Source organism: Gracilinanus agilis, chromosome 5 (assembly GCF_016433145.1).
Source record: "Gracilinanus agilis isolate LMUSP501 chromosome 5, AgileGrace, whole genome shotgun sequence".
Lineage (NCBI taxonomy): Eukaryota > Metazoa > Chordata > Mammalia > Didelphimorphia > Didelphidae > Gracilinanus > Gracilinanus agilis.
Window position 1 is genome coordinate 232,154,671 of NC_058134.1, and position 14,963 is coordinate 232,169,633.

Genomic DNA, 14,963 nt, shown 5'->3' on the forward strand with positions numbered 1-14,963 from the left:
AGTAAGGCCTAACTCTCACCGAGGAGATTCTTTGAGGGTCTACGCAATAGCAATTGAATCATTTTCTTAGCAAGAGGCAAGAATGGTCCATACACACGTTTCCCTTCATCCATTTACATTTTCAAAATTTCATCTATAAGCTGGTCATTTGGGTGGCAAACTGGAAATCGCTCTGCCCTGGCCTTACTACCCCTCATGATTTAGTTTTCCCTGTATAACTTTGTCTATTTGACCTCTGAATCAGGGGGGTCAATATATGATAAAAGGCAAAAGAGTTCTTGCAAAATCCTGGGCCACCTGAAGAGTGTAAACAAGATCAGTCCATGAATAGATTGCATGACATGACATAATTAGCTCCAGGATATTTCATAGAGAAAGTTGGGAATTGGGGTCTAATGGGAGAACAGAAGAAGATAGAGGGAAAAAAAGGGAAAAAGAATTAGGTATGAGCAAATTCAAGGATGCAAGGATATGGAGCACAGCTCCTTTGGGCTCAGAGATGTTTGGGGAGTGGTATTCAGAAAACTGGAGAGCCATTTTCCTCCTTCAAAGGTACACCCCCCCCCAATATAGATCATGATAAACTTTGGGAGTAGAAGGATTCCTTCTTTTGCTTTAGATAAAGAGAAGTTCATGGAGGAAGAGAAAGAAGTTAACAGCCATAATAGCAGGGAGACAGAATTTATGGAAAGCTTACTGAAAAGTGCATTGGCTCTGTAGTCAAAGGCCTGGATTCAAATCCTGCCCTTGACATTACCTGTGTGACTTTGAACAAGTCACTTAATTCCCCTGGGCCTCAGTTTCTTTAAATGTAAAATAAGGGGGTTGAACTAGATGGCCTCTGGGGTGCTCAATTTTTTCTGCTAACTCCTTTTCCTTCCCTCTCCATTCTTCTCCCTCTAACTATACCCCATCCTACCCCTTCCCTGAGAGCAATTAATAGAAATAGATTTTCAAAAAATAATAATGATGATGAAAATATATGCAACGGCTTAACTCCCCAAAGCTTCCTTGGTCCACTTGGGAACATCTTTGAGGAGAAGAAAATGGAGAGGCAAGGAACAAGGGAAGACCCAGACCCAGGATCTCCCAAGTTTCCTTCTCTATATAAATACTAGAGCCCAATTCTCAGGAGTGCCTTGAAAGACACCATAGCATAGTGGACAGAGAGTCAGCCTTGAAGGCAGGGGGACTTGTTTTTAAGTCTTACCTTTGCTACACACCGACTTGAGAGATCCTGGGCAAATCACTGAAACCTTCAGTGCTCTAAACAATTAATTTGCTAAGACTAAAATTTGAAAAGGTACTGACCTGCTCTGGTTGAGGGAGGGAGCTTTCTAAACCAGAGAAATCACAGGTCTAGTCCCTCACCCTATCCTTAACTCACTTCAAACCAATTTCCATTAGATTCGAGTTCATTTTCCTACCTCAAAGGGGAAAAAAATTCCCCATTTGTCCCATTGTTCACCGTTCCATGGTCGTCGCAATGCTGTCTACACACTGTGTGCCGTGCTGTCCCTTGTCACCAACCCACTCTCTGAAGGTAGATCACCATCCATTGTGCCCCACTTGGCAGCGTCAGTCATCATCACATATTCACGTGCACCTACCAGTTTGTGAGGCCCCTGCTTCGTCATGCATAGGCACAGTCTCCTGGTTTTTTCAGAGAAATGATTGACTCTTGGGATGGTGCCACACAGACATATGCATGGCTGAGCCCACCGCTAGTGCTGGTGTCACAAACTGGAGGCCCAATTTTTTACCCTCAGATATAACTCAGTTAAAACACTCAAGAGTAAAAAAAAAAAAAAAGCACTGAATATATCATACCATTCATTAGTGGAATGGGAGAACGCCATCCAACTCCTTGGCATTCTCCCCACCCCCCACCAAAGCATCCCCAATGTTTTTGTTTTGTCAGTCATTCAAAGTTTTAAAACCAACGAATACCCACTAGAATATGGTATTTATTTCATGATGTATTTCCATTCAGGAACCCAGTGGTAATCACAGTCCTCCTCAGTTGTCTCCATCACTTAGCCAAAGTACTTACACCACTGGGGGCTCCCTAGACGTTCCACACATTATCATGCAGGGTGATGCAAGGAGAAGAAGAAATGAAAACTACTTTGATGATATTCCCCGATCAAAACTGGAGAGACAGATGGCCCAGGTAAGGTGGAAAAAAGCATATCTTTTAGCTCTTGTGCCTATCATCAGAATCAAGTAATGCCTTCATTGTAACTCATGCATTTGGCTTCCTAGCAACTCTTCCCTGGGGGTCCTGCCTTGGACTTTATTTATTCACCACATGCCCATGTCCTGTTTCCCCCCAACCAGAATAGAATCCAGCTGCTGAAACTCTCCTTATCAAATATGTATCTTTGTTCTCTCTTCCTCCTGAGGAAATGAAATTAAATCTCAACAAATATTTTCCTACCAAAAGAAGTAATTCGGTGAACAAACCAAAGGGTAATGAATGGAAGAGATTAAAAGCCCAGGACTGAGTGGTATAAAGTGGTTAGATGACTAAAATTTAAAAGACTAGGGCAGGAAAAGGGAGGATTGAGACTCAAGGGAAATGGTTCTAATTCCCTCCCAAGTATATGTATTTTTCTAGAATTATAAAACAGGATATACAGTTATACCGTGGAACATATAATGAAAACTAGAGCCTATGGAGAGGGGCAGGTCATAGTGGAAGAGAGCTAGATGGAACTGCAGTCTCTGACATTACTGCTAGGTGACCAGCCCATCGATGGCCCCAGGCAACTCTTGAAAATTCCATGTTGCGTAGTAACCAATGCTGTTCTACATTGGTAGAAAACATTTTCTTGCCAGGAGTTCCCTACGTGGAAGAAATCACAGGCTCAGCTCCTCCAACGACAACAACAAAAAACACTTATTTATATGTAGATAGATATTTATATAAATATTATATTTTTTTTTCATACCTGAATGTATATTTATAAAAAGGGAGAAAGATAGAGATGGGATGAGCGGATGCAGTACTCTTCCCCCATGATGTCCCAGGAAGAAAAGAAATGGCAGTTATAGCACTGTGTATACAAAGTGTCTAGGAAAAATCTTAATCAAATTTTAAGATATTAAAGCTTAAAACTGCATCCAGAAAGTGGGAGTGCTCCGTATCATTATGTGGTGTTATATATAATATTTACGGTATATAATTTTTATAGTATGTGTAATTATACTATAGCATGTATAATATTTAAATTTGATCTCATAAATATTTTCCTACTAAAAGAATTAATGCTATGAGCAAATTCATGGGTAATGGATGTGAAAAAAATAAAACAAATATTGGATGGCATAATTTTATAAAATTAAAAGATAGAGGCAGTATGTATAGTGGACAGAGGGCCAATCTAGAGTCAGAATAATCTGAGTTCAAGTTCTGCTCAAGATATAGACTAATTGTGAGAACCTCTCCAAGTGCCTCCAGCCAACTACCTAAGGTTATGAATAAAATCCTATCCAATAGACATTCATTAAGTACCTTAATTAATCAATTAGTGTGCCAACCACTGCACTAAGTGTTGGGGGTTTTGTTGTTCAGTCATGTCAGACTGACCCCATCTGGTGTTTTCTTGGCAATGATATTGGAGTGGTTTTGCCATTTCCTTCTCCGGCTCATTTGACAGTTGAGGAAACTGAGGTAAATAGAGTGAAGTGACCTGGGCAGGGCCATACAGCTAAGCTAGTAAGTGTTTGAAGCCAGTTTTTAACTTGGGAAGATGAGTCTTCCCAACTCCAAGTCTGGTACTTTATCCTCTGTGGTTACCTAGCTCAGCTGCTGGGAATAGGATTAATAAAAAGAAAGGCAATCCCTGCCCTTAAGGAACCTGCAATTTAATGGGGTGACATAACACGCAAAAGGAGGCAGGAAAAGTGGAGGAAAAGTGGGGGGCCAGGATGGGGCATCTTATTCCAAGGAGAAACCAGGCTGAATAGCAGATGCTGAGTGGAGGAACTGAATCCAGTTTCTTCTCTCTTTAAAGGAAGACATTGGAAGAGTTTGGTATTTTTTCCTTCCAATTAATTACAGGGGAAAGGAGGCTAAGGAAGATGGTGTCAAAGATTAGAATTGATGAGATTATCCCAGAACAGGGTATCATGGTTCCTGGAAGGGAAACTAGGGAAAGAAGCAACCCAAAGCAGTGAAGGGAGTATCGACACCCAGAATTCCCTATACTGACCCACCCCCAAAACATATATAAGGTTGTATTTGAAAAGAATAGCCTTGCCAGAAACATATCATTGAGTCACTGCCATGACAGATAAATATAATCTCTATTTTCTTTCTATAGTCTAATTTAATTAAATTAAATAATTTAATTCTTTCTATAATCTTTCCATGTTTTGGATCTGGTTGAAGAAATCCTTATAGATTCTCTGTTCTCAAAGTCTGTAGTCATTATTCAGCATCGCTAGTAAATCACAGTGATTAGTAATTAAGTCTCCCTAAAGCAACCTTACATAGATGGTCAGAGGAATAGCCAGAAACATAAAGAGAAATGAATTTGTTGAAAAACTCCCCAGGAGAGAGTGAGACCTTTTTTGTCCTTGCTCCTAGGATCAGACTAATGTGCCTAAAGGCTTTCTTTTTCCTACTAGCCACATCTGTGATGAGAAAGTCCAGGTAGAAATTTGACCATGAAGGGATTTGAATCAACCTTTTTAAAAAAGAGGCAGGACAGCTAAATGGCATTGTAAATTGAGTCAGGTCTAGAGATGAGAAATCTTGGGTTCAAATGTGACCTCAGACACTTCCCAGCTATATGACCCTGGGCAAGTCACTTAACCCCCATTGCCTACCCTTGCCTCTCTTCTGTCTTAGAACCAATACTCAGTCTCAATGCTAAGACAAAAGGTAAGGGCTGTTGGTTTTGTTATATTTAAATAAAAATACAAAAGAGGGAGAAGAGCTCTTAATTGTATAAGGAGATACCTATTTTTAAGATCTCCAGTAAATATACCATGCTTTATCTCAAAATTGTAAGATATGAAGGTGCTGTACTATGCACACTGCAGGAAATGTTGCACACATAATGCTTTCTGGACATGAAAACCCTGGAGGGAGAAGGCTTGGGTGACCCTGTTCCATTTCACTCTTTTCAACCATGAATTGTTCTGTTCTTTACTAAGGGCAAGGTCAGACATTGCATTGTTATCTTCCTAGCTTTTGTTTTTAAATGAATGTAGTTAGGAGATGAAGCGGGGTTGAAACTTTTTTTTTCTTTTTGCTTCTCTTAAACCATCATTTAATTCCTACTGTAATCGTTTGGGTAGAAGCCAAAGGTATAGTCAAAGCTGGAACTAGGGGTGAGCGAGGGAGGTAGCTGCCTAGGGCACAGCCCAGTGGTAGGGGGCATGACTGAAGAGTTTTAAATATTATTTTTTATTTTAAAAAAATGAACATATTTTAAGGCCAGAAAATATCAGTCAACCTTGTTTTTGTGATGTTTAAAAGTGAGGCTTAAATCCTTTTGGGAGCAACAACTGGAAAGGGGTGGCTTGGAGTAGGGTACCTAATTTTCACACCTGCCAAGGACACTCAAATGCCCTGTCCCAATCTGAGTGCACTGATTTGTGCTTTATTCTCCCAGCCATTTATCATATGTTTTCCTCTCAGCATTTGTAGATGGCATCTGTGTTTAAATTTCTCTTTTAAGAGCATTAATTTTCAAAATTGATTTTAGTTTTAAAACTTCATACAAAAATAGGATCCATAGAAATGAATTCAAACTGAGTCTTCTAGTACCTTCTTCTTGTTGTTTACTTATGTGGTTAGGGGTGCTCATGGGCAGAGAGTGGCTATTTTCCTAATTACCTAAGGAGCATCACTTGAACGGTGATCCAGGATCCGAAACTACAGTTATCATTGTTTTATCTGGATGCTTAATTTTTGGAATATAGTTATTTCTTCTAAGCAATAGTTTTATAAAGAAAAAAATATTTAATCTCTCTGTACTTACTGTAGTATAACATTGTCTAAAACCTCAAAACAGGTCTGGTTCTAGAAAAATCTCAATTCTAGATCCAGAATAGATCTAGAAAGTTTTCAGCCTGCTCTTTACAGCATGACTCAAGTTCTGGAGATCATTGGTACTTTTTAAAGACCATCCTATTGTTTTACATGTTATTTATTCTGGCTTTTTTCCCCCAATTTCTTTTATATTTATTGAGTAATCTACATGTGCCTATTTTTTCTGGTAACCACCATCATATGCAGCACATTATTTTACTAATAGAAAGGTGAGACAGAATTTATTGCTAGAGAGGCATAAGAAGAAGAGAAATAGATTGGGAGTCAAGAGAACCTATTCTGAAATCTCAGCTCTGTCATTCATCCCCTATTTCAGCCTCAAATACAAACTGTAAAATGGATATAATAATAGCACCCACTTCACAAGATTGTTGAGAGGATCAAATGAATTAACGTACTTTGCAAACTTTTAAGCTCCATTTTTTTTTCCACTATTGAGTAGTTTCAAACATGTCCAACTTTTTATGACCCCATTTGGGGTTTTCTTGGCAAAGATCCTGGAGTGGTTTGCCCTTTCCTTCTCTACCTTACTCTACAGATAAGGAAACTGAGTCAAACAGGATTAAGTGGCTTACCCAGGCTCACACATCTCTTAAGTATCTGAGGTCAAATTTGAACTCAGACTCAGTGCTCTGTCCAGCGCACCACCTAACTGCCTAAAACTCTAAATAAATGTTAGCTGTTATTTATTAGGAAAAAGGAAGGGAATATGCAGTGACTAAGTGATTTTTCTATTCAGCACTGTGATAAATGCTTTACAAATATTATCTCTTTTGATCTCTATTATTGGGCCATCAATCAATAATCAAATACTATTTGCTAGGCATTGTGGATACAATACAAAGAATAAAACAATCCCTAATGGAAAGGAAGTTATGATTCCCTAAGCCTCAGTTTCCACATCCTTGAAATAAGATTAGATGAGACGACCTCTAAGATCCCTTCCAAGACTAAATCTATGAAAGAGAAAGAAATTACATCTTTCTTTTCTAATTAAATTTAGCATTTCCTTCAATTATTTAAAAACATGATTCTAAGAAAGAGTTTCTGTGTTTTACTAGAATGGCAAAGGGGCCCCAACATGAAAAAAATTAAGGACTTTTGGTTCAGAAGGACTACTTAAATGGTCTTTCTTGAGTTTCAACAAAAGGATCTCCACTCTTATAGAATTTTGCCTTATAGAATATTCTTCCCATTTTTCTTTGCCCCCTGAGCGCTTTGAGTCATTTTGTGTGGGGAACACCCAATACTCAACATGGCGGGCGTACTAAGAAGAAGGTTGAACAATTAGGAAAATGTATTAAGAGTCATGTCAGGGTGGGTCCATGTATCCATGATATGTAGAATAATATTAGTGAGCAGGGCACTGAATTTAGACAACCGAATTTAGGAGTCAGGAGATCCAAGTTAGAATCCCAGCTCCCTCATTTACTACGGGTATGACCTAGGGGCAAAACACTTCAGTTCTAGGCTTTGGTGGCTCTGATATAAAGCCAAGAGATTGAATTAAATGCTCTCCAATAGCTCTTTACACACTAAATGTCTGATCAAAAGAGGCCCCATTGGAATCAAACAGAGGAATTAAAAGACAGATGCTTTTTTTGTTGTTGTTTTAGAAAGGGATTTTGTTATGCTTTTCTGCTTTTTAAAGAAATGAACATCTCCTTTCCCCCTTCCCCCATACAGCTCTGTCTAAAACCCATTATCTGTGTAGAACCAAGCATCATTTTGAATGGCTATTTTGTAGCTCAGCAAGCTTGCCTGTCAGAAAATAAAATATTCAATTATTTGCAGCTACATCATCAGATTTTTGTGTTACCGTTTTGTCACTCAATTCACACCTTTTCCCATTCCTCTTTTTTCAGATTCTTAATATAATAATAATTTTAAAAATCCAATTTCTACTTTAACAATCTGTCTTCCCTAGCTCCAGACTATTCCTCCCTGGAGGTAGATTTGCTGGGCTCAGCAGATAGATATGTCCACATGGTTCTTCATAAAAACTTACATTAGCAATTAAAATTTCACTAAGTAATGAGTCATGCTGCTCCTCCCTCCCCCTCCAGAGAAAATTTGAAGCCCACTTACTTTACTGCCTAACGGAGTTCTTTAAAAAAGGTTCTTGTTTCCCTGAAGGGACTTAGTCCTCAATCCATGCAGGCTCAGCCCCCTCTCATTTTCTCAGCTTCAAGAAAACCTACCAATCCACCCTTGGGCTTTTCCTTGTCCACAGAAAAGAAAAGAAAATGGAGTCAGGAGAAAACCACCTTGGAGAGTTTATGCCCTAAAAGCACCACATTTAATTCTTCAGCTTCTCCTGAGCTACAGCTGGAGTGGATTTGGAATTTTAACCATCAGCTTGGTCCTTGGGTTCTGAGGGGCATAAAGGCTAGCCTGGGATTTTTGCCTTTTTTCTAGATCAAGAAAAGAGGCTTTTGGGGTCTGGCTGAATAGCAAATTGTTAATCCTCATAAGTGAAAGGAATTTTCATTTGGAGAGTATTGTCCTACCACAACTAAAGTCCTAGTCCTGAGGGATTCACTATATAAGTCAGAGTGGGGATCCTCTTGTTTAAATTCAACAAAGACCAATTAAACAGTCCATTTGAACCAGGAGTCTTTAATTTTTTTCATGTCTTGGTTCCTTTGCCATTTCAGTAAAACAGAAATTTTTTCCCAGAATCATGTATTTAAATAATTGAAAGAAATGATAAATTTTAATTAGGAGTTAGTGAAAAGAAAGATGTAATTTCTTCCTCTTTGAGTTGATTTCCTGTGATCTTATAGCTAAAAACACCTGACTGGGGGCAGTAGTGAGGTCTAGTGTCCAAATCTGCTCTCAGACACTTCCCAGCTGCGTGATCCTGGGCAAGTCACTTAACCACCATTGCCTATCCCTTACTGCTTTTGGAACTCATACTTAGTATCTATTCTAAGCCAGAAGATAAGGATTTAAAAAAAAAAACCAACCTAATCTAGATGGCCTTTTGTCCCCACAAAATCAAAGTAATCACCTTAAATATAAGAAAAGAGATTATAATTGTAACACATTTGTGCCTCTAATTTAGGGAAAGAGTGGCATGTCATATTATATATAATTACAATTAAAGAAACATAGAGCTGGAAGGAGCCTTAGAATGCATCTATTCCAACCTGCCCATTTTTCAGATGGGGAAACTAGAGCAAGGTCCCAAAAATAACAAGTGGTAGGATAAAAGATTTAAATGAAAGTCTTTTGATTTCAAATCTAGCCTTCTTTCCACTCTCTTGAGCAATGATTCCCAAAGTGGGCGCCACTGCCCCCTAGTGGGTGCTGCAGCGATCCAGGGAGCAGTGATGGCCACAGGTACATTTATCTTTCCTATTAATTGCTATTAACATTTTTTTAAATTAATTTCCGGGGGCGCTAATTAATATTTTTTTCTGGAAAGGGGGCAGTAGGCCAGAAAAGTTTGGGAACCATTGGTCTTGAGCATGAATAGTTTAGGTTGCAGACAGGAATTGTGAATAGTGTCATTGCCTGGATGTTGACAATTTTAGATAGTAAGACTTGGAAATAGCAAAATAGCCAAATACAATACATGGTGCCTTAAAGGTTACAAGGCTTCTCCTATACACTATCACTTTAGAGCTTTTGCAGTAGACATTGCAAAGAAGTATTCTATATTATTTTCATTTTTGAAGAAAAGGAAACTGAGTCTCAAAGAAGCTAGGTAACTTGCTGGTGGCTAAATGACTCTTCATTGTCAGAGAGAGATGGGATTTGAATTCATGTTTTCCTGCCTCCATGCCAAGCAATCTATCCAAATGCTTCTTGAGAAAAGGACTTATTATCTTGTTCTTTCTGCTTGCAAACCCAGTTCCTGACACGTAATTGGTGCTCCATAAATGCTTGTTGGTTGATTGGCTGATTAATGGATGGATGGATGGAAGCTATCATATACCATTTGTAAATGTGATTCTTCTCATCCAGACCACACTGGATAATTTTTATTAAAATTCTGGTGGATTGAAGAACATCTTTCTTCATAATTAGGAACTATCTTTGTAAGCTCTTTGAGAGTAGAGATCGTTTTATTTATTGCCTAACATTGAAGGGGTTCATAAATGCTTATTGGCAGATTGGTCAATTTGAAAGAAATGTCCATCTTCTCTATTTTTTTTAGATTCCAGCTATCCAGATATATGGCTCAAATACTATACGAGTGAAGACAGGCATTATTAAAGGCTTTATTTCTTGCCGATTAATTGAATTGGTTATTAGCTATTGCTACAGGCTCTCCCACATTGTGACCATATGATATCGGACAAGTCACTTTTCTGAGACTATTTCCTTATTTGTAAAAGCCAACATTTAGGAGCAGCTAGGTAGTACGGTGGATAGAGAACCAGTCCTGGAGTCAGGAGGTCTTTCCCGGGTTCAAATCTAGCCTCAAACACTTTCTAGCTATGTGATCCTAGAAGAGTCTCTTAACCCCATTTGCGGAGCCCTTGCCTTTCTGTCTTGGAATTGTTACTAAGAAAATGAGAGCTTAGGAATAAAAATATTTAAAATAAAAGCCAACATGAGGACAATATAATGATTCTCTGACTCCGTTTCCAGGTAAAAAACTAGTTACCAGTAGTGTCATTTAATGGCACCTTTGTTACTTTTATGTATATTTCCATCATCGGGGGATCATAGATTTCAAGCAAAATGGGATCTTAGAGGCTATCTAATCCTTCCTCTGATTTCTTGCTTTCCTCCTCTGACTACCACTTTGTCAACGTAAGGGTTGCTCTGGTTAAGGTCCCTGCTTATCTATAGTGAAATCATAATTCATTGGAATATTGGAGGTTAGCAACATAAAATATATCCAGGAATCAATATTGTGATCCAGAAAAGGGGCTAGAAGGACCATCCAAAGCAGAGGGAGGAAACATCTAGGTGGCTTAGTAGATTGAGAACCAGATCTAGAGATGGGAGATCCTGGATTCAAATTTAGTCTCAGATACTTCCTGGCTTTGTGACCCTGGGCAAATCACTTAGCCCTTATCACTCTTTTGCCTTGGAACTGATAACTTAGTATTGATTCAAAGACTGGAGGTAAGGGTTTGTTTGTTTGTTTTTTAATAAAACTGAAGGAAAACAGATGCAAGCTTAGGGTCCTTAAAACAATTTCAATAGACATCCAAAATTATAGGGATTTTGAAAAAAAAAAGACATTGTCAAGGTAATTGTTATTTTGCAGTTTTAGTCAATTTAAGGAAGTGACAAAAAGAAGAAATCATAAGTTCAAAAGAAGGAAGTTTCTGCACTTTCCAAAGTCTCTTTCTGAACTTAAATGAAATAGGACACTAAATTGTTAATTGCTGTAAAATGTGTTGGCTTTTTCCAATAGGTGTCTGGAAGTCCACGGGCAGTAACTTGTTCTTTCATTCTTCTCCTGGGCAGTGGTACCCTCTTTGGAAAATGTTTTGCTCCCTAGGCATCACAGGTGTTTTCAGAGCTGACTTAAATAATAGAATGGGGAAAAAAACTTATAATAATAATAATAATAATAATAATAATAATAATAATAATAATAATATAGAGATTCCAGGTTTGCAAAATACATGTTATTCATTTAACCCTTACACCACTCCAGGAGCTAGGTGCTATTATTAGCCTCATTTTATACATGAGGAAACTGAGGCAGAAAGTGGTTAGGAGACTTGCCCATGGTCACATAGCTACTTAAGATATGAAACAGATCATTTGACCTCACATCTTTCTGCTCCAAGTCCAACATTCCAATCACTAGTCCACCACCTAGCTGCCCTTTATTAAGTATTTACTATGTGCCAGAAACTGTGCTAAGTGATGGAGATACAAATAGAAAAGCTAGACCACCCCTGCTCTCAAGGAGCTCTCGTTCTACCTGGGGCAGATAACACACAGAGGCAAGTTCAGATACAGCAACATTTTCTGAACACTTCTTTCTTTTTTTAAAGCCCTTGAGATTTTCCATCTAGAATTTCATCACATAAGTGTTACTTTAAAAAGCCCGATTTAACCACTGACCTCAAAATCTTCTCTCATATAGTTCCAAAGATAAAACCACTGATGCTTTGGCAAACTCTAACAACATATAACAAAACAGAAAGTTTGGAATAAGCCAACTCAGCAGACTCTTCTTTCAAGAGCCTCTGACCTGACAGCTCATCAGAGACTGTAAGCCAATGAGGTCTTTTTTAGAAATAACGGAGATGAGCACACTCTGATCCAATCTGGACCGTGCAGTATAAGCAGAGAGCGTAGGACCAAGTGCAATAAGCTAAAATGAAGTCAGGTATAGATATATTATGATAGATATATGTATATCTTATATACATATATGATATATTCATATACATGTGTTTATATACATGTATATATATTCATTTTGATATTTATTTGCATTTGTTTATATGCACAGAAATCAATTGATAGAAAGATATATGGATAAATGGATGATAGATAGAAACATGAACAAACAGAGTTAGATAGACTTAGATGAATGGATAGATAGGTAGATAGATAGATAGATGGATGGATGGATGGATGGATGGATGGATGGGCAGGCAGGCAAATAAAGAGAGAGAGAGAGAAAGAGAGAGAGAGAGAGAGAGAGAGAGAGAGAGAGAGAGAGAGAGAGAGAGAGAGCACTTTTATATTTCAGATACCTTTTTTTTACCTTGAGTATGTTGGAGTAAATTGGTGAGGGCAGTTAGGTGACTCAGTGGATAAAGAGCCTGTCTCGTAGAGACAGGAAATCCTGGGTTCAAATTTGGCTTCCGACACTTCCTAGCTGTGTGATCCTGGGCAAATCACTCAACCCCAATTGCCTAGTCCTCACCCCTCTTCTGCCTTGGAGCCAATACTTAGTATTGATTCTAAGATGTAAAGTAAGGGTTGTTAAAAAAAAGAAGATGAAGTAAGTTGTGGAAAGGCTTGAATGCCAAGCTAAGAAGTATGCATTTTATCAAGGAGGCTAAAGGGAGCTGCTGAAACTTTTTTAAATCAGGGAGTCCTGTGGTTAGACCCATGAAAAATATTAATTTGACAGCAGTATGAAAGAAAGTTAAAGCTGAATTAGAATGGTTGAATTTGAGAAGAGAGGGGGAGACAAGTGTAGGAGATACTGTGAAGCTACAATCAATAGGATTCAGCAACTGATTGGACATGGGAGAATGAGGGACAGGGAAGGGACAGAGGTGATTTCTAGGTGATAAACTTGAGAAATGGGGAACGATGGCACCAACAGAAAGAGGGAAATTTAAAGGATGTTCAAGTTCAGGGAAAAAACCGATGTGTTCACTTTCAGATGCATGCACCCTAGAATGGTAGATCTAGAATGAGAAGGAACCTTAGAAGTCTTCTGGGAGGCAACTGGTTATCTGTATGTCCATCAGGAAATATAGGAAGTGTGCTTGGGGAACAGAGTGGGGCTGGAGAGCAAGATATATAGTACCTATTGGTAGTTGGTTTTTATATAGCATTGAAAAAAAAGTAGTATGGTTTAGCAGATAGAGAACTGGAGCCAGTCAGACCTGGATTCAACTCCCAACTCTAATATACTGGCTGTATGACCCTTGAAACTAGCTGGCACAGCGGATAGAGAACTGTGCCTGGAGTCAGGAAAATTTTTCAAATACAGACTCATTTATTATTACTTATTGTTATTAATATACTTATTAGTTGTGTGACCCTGGGAAAATCACTTAACCCTGTCTGCCTCCATTTCCTCATCTGTAAAACGAGCTGGAAAAGGACATAAACCACTCGAGTATCCTTGCCAAGAAAACCCCAAATGGAGTCATGAAGAGCTGGACACACAGCAAGCCCTTTCCAGTCTCAGTGCCCCAGGCAATGCTCTAAGACTACTTCCCAGAGAGTTCTGATCTACCTTGGTTGAAGGAGTTTCTTACCAGGAACTCCTTATGCTAATGAAATTACAGATCCAAACCCTACTTTTATATAAATGGAATCAGAGAATCATTCAAGAGAGACTTTGTACTTCAGGGAAAGCATTCAACTAGATGATCCCAACTTAGAATCAGAGAATCCTACCTCAAGAGTGGGAAGGGATCTTAGAGACCATCTCACCCAACCACTTTTTTTAAAACCCTTACTTTGTGTCTTAAAATCAGTACTCTATATTGGTTCCAAGGCAGAAGAGCAGTGAGGGCTAAGCAATGGGGGTTAATGGTCACACAGCTAGGAAGTCAGGATTGGACCCTGGGCTTCCCTTCTTCAGTCCTGGCTTGCAATCCACTGTGGCTGCCCCTACAACCAATTTATTTTACAAATAAAGAAATTGAGACTCAGGGTTAACTGAATTGCCTAAGGCCACCAGCTATCAAAGATGGGATTTGAACCTAACTTCTCCTGTCTTCTCCCCCTGGATTCCATGATTCTGTTTTATGGCATCAAGGGAATGCCCAAGCTTACAGATGGTGGGTGATGGTGTTGATAATAATAAAAATTAGAGCCGACTCTTTAGGGTACATCATAGTTTCCAATGTGTATTTATTTATTTTACCTTCACAATGATTGAGGGGAATGATGAAATATTGCAAATAATATTATAAATAGATGAGAAGACTGAGGCTTAGTTAGAGAGAAGTCTAGTAACCCATTTAAATAATACAGCTAAGACCCAGATGATAAGTAATAGGGCCTGGACTTGGCCCAACTCTCTCAATCACAAGTAAAGTATTCCATATAATAAAAATAAGGAGGAGGAAGAGAAAGAAAATAAGAATAGCAATAGTAAAAGCTAATATTAACACCTCAGGAGTGGCAATTCAAATAGATCCTTTCATTTAGTCCTCCTAACAAGCCACAGAGGTAGGTGCTATTATGATGATGATGATGATGATGATGATGATCTGAG

General features: G+C 38.6%; 1 protein-coding gene across 1 annotated transcript in view; it reads left to right on the forward strand.

Moving 5' to 3' along the window:
• The window catches only part of ANKS1B (ankyrin repeat and sterile alpha motif domain containing 1B), a 1,330,035-nt gene that overhangs the window by 1,216,187 nt on the left and 98,885 nt on the right, over nucleotides 1-14,963 (forward strand). Inside the window, exon 20 of the mRNA XM_044679159.1 lies at nucleotides 1,994-2,173. Within this exon, the coding sequence (XP_044535094.1) occupies nucleotides 1,994-2,173 (180 nt within the window). The remainder of the gene's footprint in view (nucleotides 1-1,993; nucleotides 2,174-14,963) is intronic.